General features: G+C 48.1%; 1 protein-coding gene across 1 annotated transcript; it reads right to left on the reverse strand.

Moving 5' to 3' along the window:
• Window positions 1–1,680: 1,680 nt before the first annotated feature.
• mbtps1 (membrane-bound transcription factor peptidase, site 1) lies at window positions 1,681–18,647 on the reverse strand. Its single transcript, XM_056416044.1, has 23 exons — window positions 18,513–18,647; window positions 13,284–13,837; window positions 12,402–12,665; window positions 10,369–10,566; window positions 10,124–10,234; window positions 9,902–10,011; window positions 9,539–9,655; window positions 9,295–9,362; window positions 7,954–8,056; window positions 7,291–7,442; window positions 6,215–6,376; window positions 5,674–5,818; window positions 5,361–5,549; window positions 4,920–5,092; window positions 4,675–4,790; window positions 4,423–4,579; window positions 4,146–4,270; window positions 3,974–4,051; window positions 3,741–3,881; window positions 3,532–3,663; window positions 3,319–3,445; window positions 3,092–3,222; window positions 1,681–2,777 (listed from the first exon to the last, which is right to left on the reverse strand). The coding sequence occupies exons 2-23, from the start codon at window positions 13,489–13,491 to the stop codon at window positions 2,530–2,532; spliced, it is 3,255 nt and encodes a 1,084-aa protein (XP_056272019.1). The 5' UTR covers window positions 13,492–13,837; window positions 18,513–18,647; the 3' UTR covers window positions 1,681–2,529.
• Between the last annotated feature and the right edge of the window lie 217 nt (window positions 18,648–18,864).

Consider the following 18,864-nt stretch of genomic DNA (forward strand, 5'->3'; position numbering starts at 1 on the left):
GGCTCCGGGGTCATTCCCCCACTTTCCCAAGGCTCCGGGGGAGATTAGCCCTCCGGTAGGGGCCGTCATCCAAGAGGACGGGTGACAGATTCACAGGCTGATCTGGCCTATTAGGCCCGGACCAGGAGCCCAAAGCTCAGAGCCCCGAGCACACCGACGCACATCACCTCTGATGAAATCAACCTGCATCACTGAATTCAACACGAAAACCACGAGTGAGATGGAATTAGTCTATTCCGTCTGTAATTACTCCACATACGTTTCATCATTATTCCTCCGCACAGAAAGCAAAGACGTTTCACAGACCCGCGGAATGGGAAAAGGAATTAACGCAGGGCGACCTCCGCCGGTGGGCGGCGGCATGTGGCCGGATGCATCACAAGAGATGGGAAGGGGACCTGTTGGCACATTGATGACAATGTGAAGCGAATAAAAGGTGGACTTGTTGAGTCTACGAGTGAACTGCAAGCTCTTCCTGAAAGATATTGAAGTCGTCGGGCTTCCTGGCTGACCCGCGTTTCCTAAACTGTTAAAGCAACGTCTTCATTTCAATGAGGGTCGGTGAGCTTTCTGCATAACATCACCGGGCAACCGTTGAATAAATGGGGAAATGAAAAGGAATCCTATCTTTCAGGATTTGACATAACTCTCTGGGATGGTTATGACACGTGGATTTTATTCCAAGTGCAAGACGAGAGCGAAACTAAAAGAAATGCAACTGGATCAAGTCGAACTTGGACTTTCTTGACTTGCAAAGGGATATATTTAAAATGTAAACACATCACATGTGAAATGTGTGGCACTATTAAAACAATAAAATGGTCTCCCATGTTGTTCTCCCAAAATAAGGTGCAATGGGGGACCCTGGAAGGGGCGGGACTTGGCCTCTATTCTCTTCAACCATTGGATCGCTGCCCATGCGGCACAGATTTATGACACGAGGTCAAATTAATATAATTAAGTATGAAGTCAAACTATTTTTTTTTAAACATTACAACTTTTGCCTTTTACCTTTTATTTGGCAATTAATAAGTATGTGTTCAGATTGTAAAGCCCCCTGAGGCAAATTTGTAATTTGTGATATTGGGCTATACAAAATAAACGGAATAAGAAATGTAATTAATAATGTTAATGTTACTCGTGAATGTCATCTTTATTCCATTGTGCGTGGCCTCTGACCCAGCAGGCCCGTGACTCGACCCGTTGCATCATGGGAAACATCTGGCGCTCTGCAGGCTTCAGATACCAGCTGACGGCATCAGAGACCAATGGATGAATACGTTGATGTCAAAATACTGCATTGTTATACTTTGTTCACCCATCTGTGCATTGTTGCTTCGACCACCGCCCCACTAAGCATAGAATAGTATTCAATACTTGAACTAAGGATTTTCTTTTTTGGTTTGCTTTATCAAAATAAAATAAAAGATGGCATTGAAGCAAACAGCCCACACATATATAATATATATACACATATACAAATACATATGTATATATATATATGTATGATGATATTTCACTAAGATGAACTTGTTTATCAGTTTAACAGCGTGTGAATAAAATCCGAACCATCACATCTGAGAAGTGAGAAATCTTTCCTAGAAATTAATTCTAAAACCAACCACAGAACCAAAGCATTCACAGCCACACACAACAACAACAACAAACACAATAAGCGAGCACTTTGATTATGCATTTTAATGTGTGAGATATATCTTTGAACAAGTCTGCCAACGCAACGTTGTTGTTGAGATCAACAGAACCGCCGGCCAGAGGTCAGAGGTCACTCATATAGAAAATATAAAAACAATGAAAAGACAGTGATATTAAACAGAGATGGGCCGGTCCTACAAAACAGTGGCTGTTGACACAGAAGACAACAACTTGGACCATCCCATGGTCCTCACGATGGAAATGTCTGCATGTGTGTGTGTGTGTGTGTGTGTGTGTGTGTGCGTGTGTGTGGTGTTTCTCTGCTTGTATGCCAACTGTCTTATTATTAAAGTGCACACAGTATGTTTTATGCGAGTGTGAGCATGAAATATCCTGTTCCTATGATGCGTGTGTGTGTGTGTTAGGGTATGAACAAATTCAATAAATATAAAAAAATGCTGACACATCGTCATTCATTAAGAAACAGTTTGGTCAAAGTAAAGAGCAGGAGACGTCGACAACAGGTCCGTCTCAACCAGGCCGGGTGTATCCTGTGTGTTTTACATCCTCACGGTCTAATACGGTTCATTAGTCCACATACACACACACAGACAGACAGACAGACAGACACACACACACACACAGACAGACACACACACCACCCACGGACAGCCTTGAACAGACAAGAGGCACAACACACTGTGTTTTCCGCATCCAGGAGATGTCCGGAGTCTCGGCGCCGTGGCGTCCCGGTCCGGCGTCCGCCTCCGCGGGCTCGTCCCACCGCACGCCGCCCTCAGCACAAAGTGTCCGTTCAACAGCGCCTCAGTTCTGGGAGGCGGCGCCACGGCGGCAGCGCAGAGATGCAGTCCCAGGTCAAACTGTGGGGTTTTTCCCAGTCGCTGTCGCCGCCGCCGCCGTCGTCGTCGTCCCCGACGACCCCGTTGTCGTCGACTGCTGCTGGAGGTACGTGGGCCGTTTGATGCGCGGTTTCCTGCGCTTGGGTTTGCTCTTGGCTTTCGTGAGCTGCACCACGAAGAAAGACAGGACGACCATCGCTCCCAGGAAGGCGAACACGGGGATGGTCTGGCCCACCTCCTGGTTGTAGCGGCCGGGCATTATCCCTAAAAGGTCACAGGTCACATGGGGTTAACTCGTCACCGCCTGCACCGACTGCATTCTGACGCGCTGCTCTCGCGTTGAAATACCCTCTTCATATTAAACAGACACATGCGTGCAGTTCTTTTAAGAAACACGCTAAAGTTTATCATTCTGTCGCTTTAAATTAGTAAAATGACGCATTAGGCGAATTGGACCGTTCTGCTCTATCGAGGATTAGCTCGTGTTTGTCGATCGCTCCACAAGTTTCCACTGTTACGTCCGCTATTGAAGAAAGCTGGAGAAGCTAAACCCAAATCAGAGTCAGAACCTCCGTTACCTCCCGGGATGTCCCAGGCGCCGCTCTCCCCAGGAGACAGAGGTCGGACCTGGGGCTTGTACGCCCTCACGTTGGGGAGAGCCACCTTGTCCAGATCCACCGAGAGGAGCTTCTGGTGCTTCCACAGGTTGCTGAGGAGGGGGAAACAAGAGGGGGGGGGGGCACCTGAGTAACTGAGGCTTCCCTTTTTCTGATGTCGATACATTAAAGCGTTTCATCGCGCGTACCTGGGCGCCGTCTCGTTGAGCGGCTGCGGCTTCGCCCAAGACAGGTGGGGGCAGGCCGGGAGTGGGCGGGGCTTAGGGTCTCCCAGGTGGGCCTCCAGAACTTTGGAGTAGCGATAAAGGTGGTTGCCTGCAAGAACGGAGAGAACACATCCGAGTGGTGACGACGGCCGTACGAGCGGACACACGTGGTGTGGACGTGTTTGTTGTTCTCACCCTCCAGCCTCTGCGGCAGTGGGCGCTCGGCGCCCGTGGGCGGCGTCACCCGGCTGTGGGAGTGGCTGAGGCTGGGTGGGGTCATGCTGTAGGAGGTGTACTGGAGGAGAGCGTCCAGCATCCAGAAGCAGTCTGAGAGACGGAAACGGACATTACGACATGGCTTTGCCTTCGAGGCGAGACGCCGCAGAGCGCCGGGGAGACGCTACCTTTCTGCCGGTGGCTGTCGTCGATGCAGTTAGAATCCCCGTACAGAGCGATGCGACCCCCCCCATCCGACGGTGTTTGGTACAGTCCGAGGATGGGAACTCCCTCCACTACTGCCGTCTCCTGCTTCAACACTTCCAGACCTGTGAAAAGAGGACACACGGTGGTGTCACGTCTGAACACACACACGGACCGAAAAGCCGCCTGCCGGGTTCAAAACTCCACGAGCTGGTACCTTGGTCCTTTAGAGTCTTGGCAATCACGATGCCGTCTTCTGGGAAACGGGCGATGCTGCAGCCCGAGGCGTAGTACACTGAGAAAGAGAAGAGGGGGATGTGTGAAAAACGCAACACTGACAGGTGACATGGGGAACTGTGTGTGTGTGTGTGTGTGTGTGTGTGTCTTACTGTCATGATCAGCCAAGGTAAAGTCTCCTTCGTACAGCCCGTCACTGAAGGCCATCCCCCACACCGAGATCAGGTCGTTCAGCGCCGGCACGTTAGCGCCCCCTGTGTCCGGCATCCACCACTGCCTGCAGGTCCAGAACACAAGCCCATGTCCACAAAAGCTCAAGAAAGACAAACATGGATCTGCACAAGACGAACGGGTAAGCGGGCCGAGACGGAGACCCCGACACACACACTTTGGTCTTCAATGAGAGGAAGTCGAGCTCCGGTTGAATACCTGGTGTTCTCGTCGTAGAACTTGACCTTCCTCATGACCGAGGTGTTGTACCAGTCGCTGAAGATGATGAGCGACAGGCCGTTGTCGATGTCTCGCTTCAGCTTGGTGATCTCTTCGGGGAAGTACTCCTCCTCGCTGTCCACCATCAGCAAAGTGCCTGCGGGGAAACGGCGGCCAATGACACCTCCGTCAGCGTGGTACCTCCAGCTCCGGCACACGGCGGTCCGAGGGGCGGGGCCTCCGCGCTCTCACCGTACTGGCTGGCATCAAAGCAGGTGATGGGCGAGCCGAGCACCTCCACAAAGTACCCCATGCTCCTCAGGTGCTGGTACATGTCCCTGAAGTTGGTGTGGATGTGGTCTCCGTTCCTGGAAACATAACGGGTTTATTTGTCTGTTTTTTTTAATCAATCAAATTAGAGATGGGAGACAAGAAAAAAGGCGACACACACACTGAACACACACACACACACACACACACACACACAGTACACACACCAGTCCAGCGGGTCGTTCTTCATGCGGAGGTTGTCTCGGGGGAAGTAGCCGGGTGGGTAGCGCAGGTTGTGGTACTGGTCCCACAGCACCCTCTTGCTGCGCGGAGGCGTCGGCACGATCTTCACCTTGATGGGCAGCTTGACCGTGGAGGTCAGCTCGCCGCCCGACTCGGACTGCGGGGGGTGAAAGGTCACGAAGAGAAGACGGGTTACGACTGAGGACGAGTGTTGACTCGCTGAATAAAGCCGGCGCCGATGCAGGTCAAGGAATTAAAAAAGAAAAACTACAGAAACTACATCCGCAGCCACATGTCGTCATCGGGGTGCTTGACAAATAGGAAAGTGATGAAGACGAGGTTTAACTAGATAAACTAAAGAATCAACGTTTTATCTTGAACATTAAAGGCTGCGTAGAAGTCGTTGTGTTGCCGCGGCGACTCACGTTGTTCTCCGCAGGCGACGCCACGGTGACCATCACGTGGCCCTGAGCGACGCCTTCCCACGACGCCGCCTTCTTGGCCACGGAGATGGACACGGCCAGGTAGCCGGCCCACGGCCACAGCACCGGGGAGTAGGAGACGGCCACGTCGATGTGGTCGCCGTTGTGAGGGAGGTAGGGCTGCCAGATGGGCTGAGCGGGGTGGAGGGAGGGAAGTAAGGAGGGAGAGGGAGAGAATCGGTCAAGGAAGGAACACTTTTTAAAATCTATTTATATATACACTGAAGAGTCGTCCGGTTGGTCTGTGTGTGTTCACCTTGTCGACGATCCTGCCGGTGACGCCCATGCCGTTGAGGATGGTCACGTTGACGATGGTGGGCATCCCTCCGTAGTAGATGGGCTGAGAGCAGTAAGGCCACATGTACGGAGACTCCGTCAGGTCGATGTAGCTGGGAGACAGACTGGCGGGAGTCGAGGGCGGGAAGGGTTACCGAAACTAGGATTGTTTAACATGACGCTGCTTAATTCAGTGTTTTTATTGGTTATACATCATCACTTCTTTTTGCTTTTGAGGAGACCTCTGCACTCAAAACTGAGCGATGACCACTGAAGGAATCCTAACCGGGAGAAGCGAGCGCAGTGAAGACTCCCATGATGCCCTGCACTGCGTCACCACTGTATTTTGGTAATTTTGTAATTTAAATCTTTTGAAAATGACATACTTTTGTTGATTTAATAATACAGCTGCTGCCCTTAATGAAAGAGTGCTCTGTAACTGCTTTGCTAACGTGTGACGGCCAACATCGCCGGACACGGCTATGGACGTGTGTGTGCAGGTTGCTCATATGAAGACGCACCTGGCCTGAGGCTTGTAACTGTTGAGGATCTGGTAGGCCCGGATCAGGTCCAGCTTCCCGTGGCCCTGCTCGAACATGTTGACCCCCGGCAGCCTGCGGGCCGAGGCGATGAGCGCCTGCTTCATGGAGGCCGGGTTCACCAGCTGCCGGTTCTGGACGGTGCTGGAGGACAGAGAGGAGGCGGGGTCAGTTCGTATCTGGTGTCAGATTCCACGGCGTAGCTTTTTTTCTGGAGGAAAGAGGAGGGACGGGCTGGTATTTGTGTGTGTGTGTGTGTCATTACTCCTGGGAGAAAAAGGCGGAGGCGGCTCATCTAATTGAGGGCGGTGTGATGTTCTACCCGGCAACATGAGCTCACAAAATCGTCTGTTACATTTCTGTGAGAAGAGGGCTTCCACCACGACGGGGCGGGACATTGACACACCTCCTTCCTCTGGGACACATTTCACTGCCTGCTCATGCTCAGGACTACAGAACCTCGCCGGTCCTTTCAATTTGAAGAATTGGGGGGAAAAAATACTAAAAAACATTTGACCTGATGATAGTGCGAGTGGAAAATCAGTAGAATAAATCATCACGACGTAAGAGCGCCGTGAAGCCTTTAGTGGTAAAGTCTCGCCGTGAAAATAATAACAAAGTAAAATAAACTAGAACGGGCACTCGGTAGAGCGCATACCTTCGCCGCAGCCACATTTTGGCATTAGTTGCATGCCAATTGGATAATAATTGACCACGCTATGGTAAAAAGAAGATTTTGACCTTTTCATGACCGTGACCTTTGACCCGATCGATCCCAAAATGGAATCAAATGGTCCCCGGATAATAACCAATCATCCCACCAAATTTCAGGCGATTCGGTTTAATACTTTTTGAGTTATGCAAATAACACACAAACACACACACACACATACAAATAAATACACAGCGATCAAAACATAACCTTCAGCATTCTGCGAAGGTAAAAAACAAACGCAGCTGCAACTAAAACACACCTGAAGGACCCGCGAGGTGACACAGACTCTCGCCTTACGATAAAACTTCAAGCCCCTGCCGCTTGAACCCAGAAGCACACCGACCTGGCCAGGAGAGTCACGGCGCCGGCCACCACGGGGGACGCCACGCTGGTGCCCGACAAGGAGCGGCAGCCCTCCTTCAGGCCCGACCCCCGAACGCCCGAGCCGTAGGTGACGATGTCCGGCTTCACCCGGCCGTAGCCGCCCGGCAGCTCCTGTGATGCAAGAGATGGGAGACGCGGATCGTGAGACGACGGGAGGCGGTTTGAGAGACAAAGAGGAAGCGGCCGAGCGGGAAGTTATTGAACGACTAGAGAATAGCCTGGGAGAAGGAAAAGAAAAAGGTCAGGAAGTAAAGGAGAAAATGAAACAAGAAAAGCTTTTTTAAAAGGGTATTTGAAATGTGTGTGGTGTGTTCAGGTGGCAGGACTGAGCGGCCAGGTGAGCGCTGGCCGCTCCGCCGGCCTCTTCATGGCTGGCCGACGGCGGTCGAGGGGCATGAGAGGCGGACCGGATCAGAGAAAGTCCTCATCAGATCCTGAGCTATGACTGATAACAAAAAATAAAAAAAGTGTCATGTGTGTGTGTGTGTGTGAGAACGGCTGATGGGCTGTGGATGAGAGACCAGGAGCTTACAATACGGTTGACTAGCATATAAAGCAGAGGGTAGATGTCTGTGTGAGACAGGGAGTGTGTGTGTGTGTGTGTTTTCCTGGAGTAACTCACCCAGGTGGTCATGCCTCTGGAGGAAAAGCGAGCGATGTTGTCCTCGAAGTCGATCCCTCCGACCCCGATCACGTCCATCTGGTCTGCCGGGTTGTTCAGGGTGCTGAGAGGGAGAAACTTTAAACTTTAATTCATTCACAAGACTTAAAAAGGAAAAGTCCACGGCTCTTTTGATCACACGTTGAGAATAATTCATCAAATTAATGTCTTTGCTATAATCAACACTTGCCCTTTATGAGTCAATGAGCATCCGTGTATGTATATATAAATATAAATATATTTTAAATATATATACAGGACTGTCTCAGAAAATTAGAATATTGTGATGAAGTTCTTTATTTTCTGTAATGCAATTAAAAAAACAAAAATGTCATGCATTCTGGATTCATTACAAATCAACTGAAATATTGCAAGCCTTTTATTCTGATTTATTGCTGATTATGGCTTACAGCTTAAGAAAACTCAAATATCCTATCTCTAAATATTAGAATATCATGAAAAAGTATACTAGTAGGGTATTAAACAAATCACTTGAATTGTCTAATTAACTCGAAACACCTGCAAGGGTTTCCTGAGCCTTGACAAACACTCAGCTGTTATAAATCTTTTTTTTTACTTGGTCTGAGGAAATATTAAAATTTTATGAGATAGGATTTTAGAGTTTTCTTAAGCTGTAAGCCATAATCAGCAATATTAAAAGAATAAAAGGCTTGCAATATTTCAGTTGATTTGTAATGAATCCAGAATGCATGACATTTTTGTTTTTTTAATTGCATTACAGAAAATAAAGAACTTTATCACAATATTCTAATTTTCTGAGACAGTCCTGTATATACTTTTTAAAATCTATTTATATACATAAATAAAAATAAAAAGTATATACATTTAAAAAAGTATATACATTTAAAAAGTATACATATATATATATATATATATGCACACACATTAAAAAAATCATCTATTTACATTTTTAAAAAGTATATATATATAAATATATATATTTTTAAAATATATATATTTTTTTAAAGTATATATACATACTTTTTTAAATGTACTTTTAAAATATATATGTACTTTTTAAAATATGTATATATAATTTTTGTAATAAATATATATATCTACTTTTTTAAATATATATATACTTTTTAAAATAATTATATACACATTTAAAAAAGTGTATATATATATACACAGATTCTATATGCATAACTAATAAATAACATTTACAAAAGAGCAGGGAACTGATTTGAACGCTTTCTAAAAACGTAAACTGAACCCAGTGAGATGAGAGAACACAATATTGCAGGATTAAGAGTTATAGATTCATAGTGACCCGCGTACCCATACAGAGGCCCATCGTTGCCAATAGCAGACACCATGATCACTCTGTTGGCAGTGAGCTCCCACACCTGTCAATCAAACAGGAAGGAAAAAAAAAAGTAGTTTGTATTCATGGATTACATTGAATGACTATTTGTCTGGCAGCGCGATGAGAGGACACAGTCCGGTGGACTTGGTTTCCAGAGGCGAGATATGAGAGTGACTACCAAAGGGAGGATTATGGACTACCGCTCGTCTCTTGTACCTTATCAACGAAGGGGTGGTCCATGAAGTCGGGCCCCCCGATGCTGAGATTGAGAACGTCGATCTTCTTCAGGATAGCGTAGTTGAAAGCGTCCAGGAACCACGACGTGTACGACACCTGGGGAGGAGAGGAGAGGCCTTGAGCTGACGCTGACGTGGAGAAGGCTGAAGATGGAAGGACCGATACCAGAGCTTCTCCAATCAAAACATTTGTATGTTTATGTTCGGGGTCTCCCCTGAAAGCTCAAATCACCGACTGCTATAGCAAACGTGTCCCATGAGACTTTCCTCTATCCTTTCATTCAGATTCCCCAAAGACAGCTGGACTACAGCCCGGTGCGTTGGGGGCGTGGCCTGACGGTACCTGGTTGTTGGTGAACACTCTGAAGATGTGCAGCTCGGAGTCGGGGGCGAAGCCCTGACACTCCCTCATGCTGGCGATCACTCCTGCTACAAAAGTACCGTGGCCCAGACCTGGAGGACGGGGAGCAGGACATCGTCTCATCTCTCTCTCGCACTCAGTCGACTTGGAAACATAGTCATGGCAAAGCCTTCGTCATCATCACTACGTTTTCTTCCTCCTCACCGTCATCCAGCGTTTTTTCATTCGTCCAGTTGGTCCTCTCCTTCACGTTCTTAAAATGCGGATGCTTCTCACTGAGGCCCGTGTCAAACACCGCCACCTTCACGCCAGAACCTGTGCACGCAGGAAAAAGTTACAAATTCAGTTTGATCACGCCAGAGTGCTTAAGGCAGATGTTTGCCCCCCCCCCCTCCCTCCGTCCCGGGCCCCTCCCCATCTGAGAAGTCAAAAAGGGTGCGGCGTCTGACCCGTGTGTCCCATCTGCCAGAGGACGTCCGCCTGCAGGATCTGGGCCACGTGGCGGGGGATGGCCCGCAGCAGGCGCCGGCTGGACTGGCGCCCCGTGGCGTGCCAGAAGCCCGTGCCCAGCGACAGGCTGGTTCGTCGGAAGGGGCGGGACGACTGCCAGGAGCGGGTGGTGTTGCCGGGGGCGGCGGGCTCGGGTGCTGCGGGGGACAAAAAAAACACACGAGCGGCCGCGTTTAAAGCGGATCGAACCCCGGCGCTCGCTTCCTGTTAACATCATCTCAAGACAAACATCACATGGTCATTTTTACTTCTAACTAAATATTCTCTCACCGCCATGTTTCCCGTGGACGGACTAAACCATCAAGAGGCCGTTACGGCCTTTAACCCTCCGGGGTCGGGGGTCATTTTCCCGATTTTACAAACAATTTTAAATACACCTTTTAAAGGCCCTTGCATATGACACATACCCACGTGTTTTACATCAAAAATTCCAAAACAATCTCAGCTCTCTATATGAGGCACAATTGTCCTCAGAAAAAAAATATGGCCCTAAAGCTGAAAATTGAAGTTCGATTTTTTTTCATTCTTCATATCTCTTGTGAAAACACACCTTTACTCACGTGGACCAACTGTTTCGGTGTTTGGAATTAGTTTACCAAAGGTCATAGGTTCACAAAAGCATCGAAATATCTGAACACAATGCTAGATACATGTAAATAAATGTCTTAAACCAAATTAAGTATTATCGTTTTTTTGAGTAGAAATTATGTGCTCTCTCTCTCTCTCCCCCTCTCTCCCCCTCTCTCCCTCTCTCTCCCCCTCTCTCCCCCTCTCTCCCTCTCTAACCCGGGTTCGGATCTCGGCCCTCAGAACACACAGACCCTCCGGACACTTTCTGAAACGCCTTTCTTTCTAGCAGCCCTCTCGGTAACGGACTAATTCAGTGCAGAGCCGGCGCTCCTCCTCTCCGACGCGCACTCACGAATCCACACACTTCAGTTATCAACCGGCCGTTTGGTTACTTATTGAGACTCACTGGCCAGCGTTCCCATTGGCTCCTCTCTGCTCCGCTTCGAGCTCCCGCTACACAAACATGAGGCGATTCGTGACTCGAAGCGTGAGCGTCTGGTTGTCTGCTCCCCGAGTCCGTCACCACTTACGCATTAAATAGGAGATAATTAGATAAGCTGCAAATAACTTCTCGTGTTTATGTATAATAATACAACTTTTAGTCTTCTTAGTCAACCGGCTGGTTGGAGAGCCCGAGACGTTCCCCGGTGGACTCACCAGTGTGTGTGTGTGTGTGTGTGTGACGTCGCTCGGTTGAACTTCTGCACAAAACGACAAGAAGTGAACCTCCACCGAGATCACAGGACGCCATGAAGGCAACAGAGAGGCTGAACTCATGCAGCGTGGAGGAGAGGCGGCAGAGAAGGCTCTCTTCATTTTAAGCCGTTGGTAACGAGTTGAACTAAACCGATGACGTCCAGGAGACGTTTGTAGCTGTGAACTAGTCCTAATAAATCAGATATTGTTATAATCTACCCATCTGTTAAAAAAGAAGCTTTCAACAGGCGTGAATCTGGAAAAGACTAAAGCGTCCTAGTTGTTCCGTTTAAAGGTTCCCGTGCGCCACACGGCCTCCATGCTGACACTGATGTGTCCACGCAGGCTGGGGGCACACTGCACACCTTCATCCAGTGCCAGGCACCCCCCCCTCCCCCCCTCCCCCAAATCCAGGCAGGCTCCACCACACTGACTCACCTACTCCCTCAGAGGGTGAGCAAACAGACCTTCACTGTTCTTCCTCCCATCCCCCAACACCACACACACACCCTGACCAACACCCCCCCCCCCCTAAAGTTGGCCTGCACGTCACATTAAGATATACAATCCTTTTCCACGCCACGAAAAAAAACAGTAGAGAGAAATGCATCCTCTTGTCTCCACAGACAAAGAGACAAACATCCTGTTGAGTATCTCTTCAGGGTTTCAGATGTGTCCACACACACACACACACACACACACTTACAGGCCGTGTACTTGAGCATGCGGAACACTTTGCGCTGCGGCGTCACCCTCTTGATGTACGGGTGGTCCTCCAGGGTCAGCAGGCTGCCGGGCGACGCTTGGCGGATGTGGACCAGCTCGAAGTCGCTGGGGAAGTCGGAGGCCGGGTTCTCCCGGGGCACGATGTGCCACTCGAGGGACCCGTCGGCGGCGTTCCGCAGGGCGCTGCGGATGTACAGGCTGCGGGCGTTGGCCGAGAAATACCCCGTGAACGAGATGATGTACTCTGGGGAGACGGAGGGGAGATGAGCAACGTCTCAAGAGGCCGACTGAAACAGGCTCGAGCTCCTTGTGAGCCGCGCTAAGGAAGAGAGCTGGAGCGCCACAGAGAAATACTCACAACTACTCGGGAAGAGAGTCTGCTGGAATAAATCGGTTTCCTAAAACTTGATAGATTTGCTTTCTAAAAAAAGTCTGTTTCCTATTCCCGTGTCGTCTGTTATAGGATAATACCGCCCTGGAACCAAGTTCACCGTCATGATTGATGGCTCTGAAGTTCGGTTGTGCCTTAATGGCCTCATAGAAAAGAGTTCCTAAATATCGGGATAGGTTGGGTCCCGGGTCATTGTACGCTCTATCACGTCAAAAAAAGAAAACGTGATATTCATCGACTACCATCCACCTCCAGAAATATTGAATAATTGACTAATTCTTTTAGATATCGATTTACAAAAGCTCATAATTAATGAGTATGAATGTATCGACCTATTAAACAAACAGGATATTATGTGTGATTTACTTCTACCACTTCCATAACTAAATGCTGACATTGTTGTGTATACATACAAAATTCAATAAAACGACCGTTAAAACATTTCCACCCGTTTAAACCCTTCATTCTCACCATGCTCCACCACTTTGGTGGAGAACTCCAGTTTGACGGTTAGATCGGAGCAGTTGGAGGCCGACGACGAGGGGAGGGGCTCCGTCTTGGGGGCGTGGTCAGAGCCTGATTTGGCTCCTCCCACCAGCTCCATCCCCACCACGGGCAGGAAGCCCGACAGCAGCCCCAAAAGCAGGAGCATTTTGAGTCGGGAGGTGGAGCAAACCATCAGTTCGAGATCAGGCGTGCCCCGTCAGGTGGAAACTGAGCACTAAGAAAAAACCTGCTTGGGGGAGGGGGGGGGGGGGGTCAGGGGTCGGGATAAAGCATTATTAGGTCCAGAGCTCCAAAACTGAGTCCATGCTGCGAAAAGGCCCGAGCGGCTAGATTAATTTCTTTCGGCGTTTTCTCTCCATGGCGGTGGTCCAGGGTGGAGGTCAGTGGCGCGGCCGGAGCGGGAGCACAGCCGCCATGTTGAGAACCGAAGGAGGCAACCAGGGGGAGCGGCGGCCGGACGAGGGGCCGGTGCGAGCGGCGGGTTGAGAGCTCCACGTCCACGCGCTTCCTGTCCGTCTCTGGAAGGAGAAGAACCACCGAGATGGACGATGAGGAGTCGGCGCGCTCACATGAAGAGGGGAGTCGACGAGTGTCGTGCAAACTCTTCGTAGATTTCGCAGGAAATAAACCCACATTTAACCATTTTCCACCGCGCGATCACGCCCACCGACATGAAAGAATTCCTATCACTTCTGATTTAGGGCCACTTTGACCTTGTGACCCCAAAGTCGTGGAATCGATCCTCCATTAAATTCACATCTACTTCTGATGGCTGGAATCCAAGATCCAGATGAGAGGCTGACAAGAACTGTAGTTGTAAATATAAGAACCATTTGTCATCTGAAATGTGTTTATTAACACAAACTAATCTTACCTGCATGGATTTATTGGAGTTGAACAACAACAAACCCACCGCTGTTCTTATTGCTGTTTTACATTTTTATTATCATCAGAACAGCTTTTTATTATCGCGTGTTGGAAAACCAAGCATCAACCGAAATGAGCAACGTTCTCCCAAACGCCGCAGGAAATATTAATGATCGTTGCGCTGAACCAGTTTATACAAATATGGATCATTTTTCACGGTAATAATTAAATGTTCTTATCATTTCATATCTACTAACCACAGACCCCCGAAAAGAAAACGCACTGTGAGCTTCAAAACAAACTCATCGAAAAACACACACACACACACACACACACACACACACACACACACACACACACACACACACACACACACACACACACACACACACACACACACACACACACACACACACACACACACACACACACACACACACACACAGTGTGTGCAGATATGCATTAAGCCGTGTGTGTGTGTGTATCTTTAGTCTATCCTATTGTCAGGCTGTCATCAAAAATCAAACGCTCCCATCAAAAGGGTGAAAACCAGTCAACACACTGGCTAAGCAGTAAGTGTGTGTGTGTGTGTGTGAGTGTGTGTGTGTGTGCGCTACCTGACAGCAGGCTCACTAGTTGGCATCATTGCTATGAAGAGAGGAGCAACTAAACCAAAACAACCGATCCACGTGGCGCAGCAGCGTGTACGACGAGTCCAGATTCTGCCCACGCCCGAATGTGTACTTGTGGCGATGAGATCTGACCCGCCTCTCAAAGCCATCGGGTCACATGTGCGCCGTCTCGACCGCCTGGTTCTCCTCTACGCGGACGGCCGGGGGCCAACGCGAGGGAACCGCTATACATTCTAGCGAGCCTTTTCAAAGTATGCGATGTTCACCGAGTGAGAGACCATCATCAAAAATGTGTCCGAGACGATCGCAGCTTTTGTGAAAAAGTCACGTCCGAGGCAGGGAGCTCCGCTCCAGAGGAAAGAACTGCTTTGATCTGCCCGACCAAAACTAAAAACAGGAAATGTGGAAACACCGGAGCGTGCTTCGACAAAAGTTTACATGAATTCAAAAAACGAAAGCCTCGTCAAAGCATTGTTTTTTTCAATGAAGATGACATTAAATCAATCAGAAATACACACTCTACATTGTTAATGTGGTAAATGACTATTCTAGGTGGAAACGTCTGGTTTCTAATGAAATATCTCCAGAGGTGTATAGAGGCCCATTTCCATCAACGATCACTCTTTGATCGGGACTTGTCCTTTAACTCCCACGTAAAGCAAATCTCAAGGACTGCATTCTTTCATCTACGTAATATTTCAAAAATCAGGCACATCTTGTCTCAAAAAGATGCAGAAAAATTGGTTCACGCGTTCGTTACTTCGAGACTGGATTACTGCAACTCCTTATTATCAGGCTGCTCTAATAAGTCTCTTAGGTCCCTCCAGTTGATCCAGAATGCTGCAGCTCGTGTTCTCACTAAAACTAAGAAAAGAGATCACATCACTCCTGCACTAGCTGCTCTGCACTGGCTCCCAGTAAAATCAAGAATCACTTTTAAAATTCTTCTCTTAACCTACAAAGCCTTGATTGGTGATGCTCCATCATATCTTAAGGAGCTTGTGACTACTTGTAGTTCCTAGAGTCTTAAAAAGTAGAATGGGAGCCAGAGCCTTTAGTTATCAAGCTCCTCTTTTATGGAACCAGCTTCCACCTTCAGTCCGGGAGGCAGACACAGTCACCTAGTAGACTTAAGACCTTCCTCTTTGACAGAGCTTATAGTTAGGGCTGAATCAGGTTCACCTGGTCCAGCCCCTTGATATGCTGCTATAGGCTTATAGCTGCCGGGGCGTTTTAGGATGCACTGAGTACCTATCTCCTCTTTTTCTCTCCTTAAGGATGAATTTTCATCTCTCAATCACACGTTACTAACTCTGCTTTCTCCCGGAAGTCCTCATGGGGTCATCGGACCCTATGAGACACACAATCCTATCTGCCTGATGGATCGTCTGGGTCGTGGAATTCCTGCTCATGACTACGCCACTGTCCTGTTGAGACTCCGCCCACTCCTCCCCACCGCCATCTGCCTGATGGATCGTGGAGGTCTCCATCGTGGAATATGCCTACTATGAACTATTCATACACTCTGTCATATTCATTGAATGTATTTTAACTCTAAATCTGTCCTTCTGTACACATTACATCTATTGTTCTGTCCATCCTGGAGAGGGATCCTCCTCTGTTGCTCTCCTGCAGGTTTCTTCCTTTTTCCCCTGAAGGGTTATTTGGGAGTTTTTCCTGGTCCGATGTGAGGTTTTGGGGCAGGGATGTCTATGTGTACAGATTGTAAAGCACTCCGAGACAAATTTGTAATTTGTGAAATTGGGCTATACAAATAAACTGAATTGAATTGAATTGTTCTAATGGTACATTGTGTTTGCTAATCGCCTTAGAAGACTAATATCTGATTAGAAAACCCTTGTGCAATTATGTTAGCACAGCTGAAAACTGTTTCGCTGATGAGAGAAGCTATAAAACTGGCCTTCCTTTGAGCTAGTTGATTATCTGGAGCATCACATTTGTGGGTTCGATAAGACTCTCAAAATGGCCAGAAAAAAAGAACTTTCATGTGAAACTCGCCAGTCTATTCTTGTTCTTAGAAATGAAGGCTATTCCATGCGAGAAATTGCAAAGAAACTGAAAATTTCCTACAGCTTGTGTACTACTCCCTTCAGAGAACAGCACAAACGGGCTCTAACCAGAGCAGAAAGAGAAGTGGGAGGCCCCGGTGCACAACTCAGCAAGAAGACAAGTACATTAGAGTCTCTAGTTTGAGAAATAGACGCCTCACAGGTCCTCAACTGGCAGCTTCTTTAAATGGTACCCGCTAAACGCCAGTGTCAACGTCGACAGTGAAGAGGCGACTCCGGGATGCTGGCCTTCTAGGCAGAGTGGCAAAGAAAAAGCCATATCTGAGACTGGCCAATAAAAAGAAAAGATTGGTATGGGCAAAAGAACACAGGCATTGGACAGAGGAAGATTGGAAAAAGGTGTTCTGGACAGATGAATCCAAGTTTGAGGTGTTTGGATCACACAGAAGAACATTTGTGAGACGCAGAACAGGTGAAAAGATGCTGGAAGAGTGCCTGACACCATCTGTCAAGCATGGTGGAGGTAATGTGATGGTCTGGGGCTGCTTTGGTGCTGGTAAAGTGGGAGATTTGTACCAGGTAAAAGGGATTTTAAATAAGGAAGTCTATCACTCCATTTTGCAACGCCATGCCATACCCTGTGGGCAGCGCTTGATTGGAGCCAATGTCCTCCTCCAACAGGACAATGACCCAAAGCACACCTCCAAATTGTGCAAGAACTATTGAGGGAAGAAGCAGGCAGCTGGTATGCTGTCTGTAATGGAGTGGCCAGCACAGTCACCAGATCTCAACCCCATTGAGCTGTTGTGGGAGCAGCTTGACCGTATGGTCCGCAAGAAGTGCCCATCAAGCCAATCCAACTTGTGGCAGGTGCTTCAGGAAGCGTGGGGTGACATTTCAACAGATTACCTCAACAAATTAACAGCTAGAATGCCAAAGGTCTGCAATGCTGTAATTGCTGCAAAAGGAGCATTCTTTGACGAAAGCAAAGTTTGAAGAAAAAAATTAATACTTCAAATACAAATCATTATTTCTAACCTTGTCAATGTCTTGACTACATTTTCTATACATTTTGCAACTCATTTGATCAATAAAAGTGTGAGTTTTCATGGAAAACACGAAATTGTCTGGGTGATCCCAAACTTTTGAACGGTAGTGTACATATATACACATATACATATATATATACATACATATATATATTATACACACACCAACCAGTTACCAGCCACATATACAGACACACACAACTCCTTGAGCACACAACACTGCACACACACATGTTTAAATGCCTTTAGTCTACAATGGTGGGTGCGTGGGAGATGTGTCTCCCGGATTCACAGGCGTCGCGCACAAGTTCCGTGACATTAAGTTCCGTGACATGAAGTCGGGTCTTTTACTCCTCACGACCCGACGGAAAGACCCCGAAGAACGTGTCAAAACGACGAGGAGCGTCGACTTCATCGGCATAAACACAGCGAGCGTGTATAAAGAATAACGTGTGTTTGCTCAACGTAACGTTCGCGATGTGAAACAGGCTCCGGAACGTAAACAACAAACGTGCTAACGTGTTTTTCTCTCTCACATGGATAGCGTTAGCCAGCTAGCTTAGTGGTGTGTTTCTGTTCAGCATCTGCTGGCGGTTTGTGTGTCATAATACTCACCGAGCCCAACAACGTCTCACGCGGCACACGTATCTGTGTGTCTGTGTGTGTGTTTCATTGTCCGTGTATTAACACGCCGGTAGTCGTGGTCGCTGGTGTATTGTGCGCCGAACAAAAACTAGCAGAGAAACTCACTAAACGCTTCAGCCGCAGACCACTGACGTCTCTGGGTTCTGACGGGTTGCCAGGTCCGGTCGGTTTAGCCCTCCGAAAGCAAAGAGCACCGCGAGCTCATCAATACGCTTCAGATTAAGAAAACGGTTGTGTCGCGCGTGAATCCCCCCTAAAGTTTTTTGTATGAACTTAAACTATAACTCAGGTAACTAAATAACTACTTTCCTCTCGCCTTTTT

The sequence above is a fragment of the Pseudoliparis swirei genome, chromosome 6 (assembly GCF_029220125.1).
Source record: "Pseudoliparis swirei isolate HS2019 ecotype Mariana Trench chromosome 6, NWPU_hadal_v1, whole genome shotgun sequence".
In the NCBI taxonomy this organism is placed as follows: Eukaryota; Metazoa; Chordata; class Actinopteri; order Perciformes; family Liparidae; genus Pseudoliparis; species Pseudoliparis swirei.

Coding starts and splice junctions, on each gene's coding strand:
- mbtps1 (XM_056416044.1), bottom strand. CDS start 13,491: ATGGTTTGCTCCACCTCCCGACTCAAAATGCTCCTGCTTTTGGGGCTG. Junction 10,235..10,368: donor CTGGCAGATGGGACACACGG/GTCAGACGCCGC, acceptor CTGCGTGCACAG/GTTCTGGCGTGAAGGTGGCG. Junction 7,443..7,953: donor CCAGAGGCATGACCACCTGG/GTGAGTTACTCC, acceptor CTTGCATCACAG/GAGCTGCCGGGCGGCTACGG.